At 46.0% G+C, this 1174-nt stretch overlaps 1 protein-coding gene across 1 annotated transcript; it reads right to left on the bottom strand.

Moving 5' to 3' along the window:
* Positions 1-206: 206 nt before the first annotated feature.
* LOC147905326 (uncharacterized) lies at positions 207-788 on the bottom strand. The gene has a single exon (XM_087378938.1). It carries the CDS (start codon positions 786-788, stop codon positions 207-209), a length of 582 nt encoding a protein of 193 aa, XP_087235064.1.
* Positions 789-1174: the final 386 nt, after the last annotated feature.

The raw sequence follows: 1174 nt of genomic DNA, 5'->3' as shown, positions 1-1174 counted from the left end.
TGGAACTCAGTTGCTAACTTCAAGTTAGCATGGTGTGTCACTACGATGAACCGTATCTCCCGTGAGTAAAGTATATAGATGCAAGGTTCACCCCTGACAAAGGCATATGCACTGATGTATGAATGTATGAATGTGTACCACTCTTGGATTAGTGGCCGCAATTGAGGCTACAAGTGATTCGTCCACGGAGGCTGGTATTTGCACGATCAACGGCGATCAACAGATTTTTCGACTGATATGCAAGCATCCTTTAGTTGCAAAACCAAATCCTGCAATTCTTCCACATTGCAGGCAAACTCAACCTTGCCCTCCTTCCCTGTAGCCGGATCCAACGTATCGAAACGAACATGGTACAGGAACTCCCGCACCGCACGATCTTCGGAAGAGGAAACACAATAATCGAGCTTCCAATCCACTCCCAGCAACTGCGGGAGGTAGCTGTGATTGGCAGTCCGGGAGAGAACCTCTCTGAGGCCAGACTTGTGCTCCATGAAAGCACCGCAAAGGGCTTCTGCGGGGGAATCGTCAAGGCTACATTCGATCTTCAAGAAAGACAAGAGCTCAGGGGAAGAAAGATCGTTCTTGGAGGCTTCAAGGAAGAGGCAGGCGAGAGCAGAGTAGGTTCGTTTGATGAAATCAACCTCCATAGCTTCGAAGGCAGGTCCAGAGAGAGCTGATTCTTCGGATTGAGCTCCGAGGAGGACGGAGAGGGAGGCTATGGAGAGAGCTTGGAGCTGAGCTTGAGAAGCATTGGACAGGGCGTAAGCTGCATCGTGTCCTATCTCCATAGTTCCCGACTTTGTGGGAAATTGGAATATGTGGATTTACATGGAACTGGAGATTTAGCTCATAAACGCATCCTCCATTTTGGATCTAATTGTTGGCATAGAAGATTATTTGGTATGTTATGGTTTTTGGTGGGCTGACGAAGTGCTGAAATAATGGAGTTTAGTGTAGGTTTGACTCACAGGTTAATTGGTTGAGGATTAGATGGTCGTGATGTTTGTGTTTTTTGACATTGTGGTTCTTGTGATAAGGCATCACCTATGAGGTTGTCTTTGCCTGGCGAGTATCTAAGAGAGAATGTGTATTCTTGTAGTGCTAATAGCCATTTGAGAAGTTTAGGCATTATAAAAAATTTGGACTAAAAAAGGGGCCCTTTGGAGAATCATTA

The sequence above is a fragment of the Dipteris shenzhenensis genome, chromosome 1, assembly GCF_047967505.1.
Source record: "Dipteris shenzhenensis isolate YYH24624 ecotype China chromosome 1, Dip_SZ_1.0, whole genome shotgun sequence".
In the NCBI taxonomy this organism is placed as follows: domain Eukaryota; kingdom Viridiplantae; phylum Streptophyta; class Polypodiopsida; order Gleicheniales; family Dipteridaceae; genus Dipteris; species Dipteris shenzhenensis.
The sequence above is the reverse complement of the archived record's forward strand: the minus strand, read 5'-3'. Positions and strand labels throughout refer to the sequence as shown.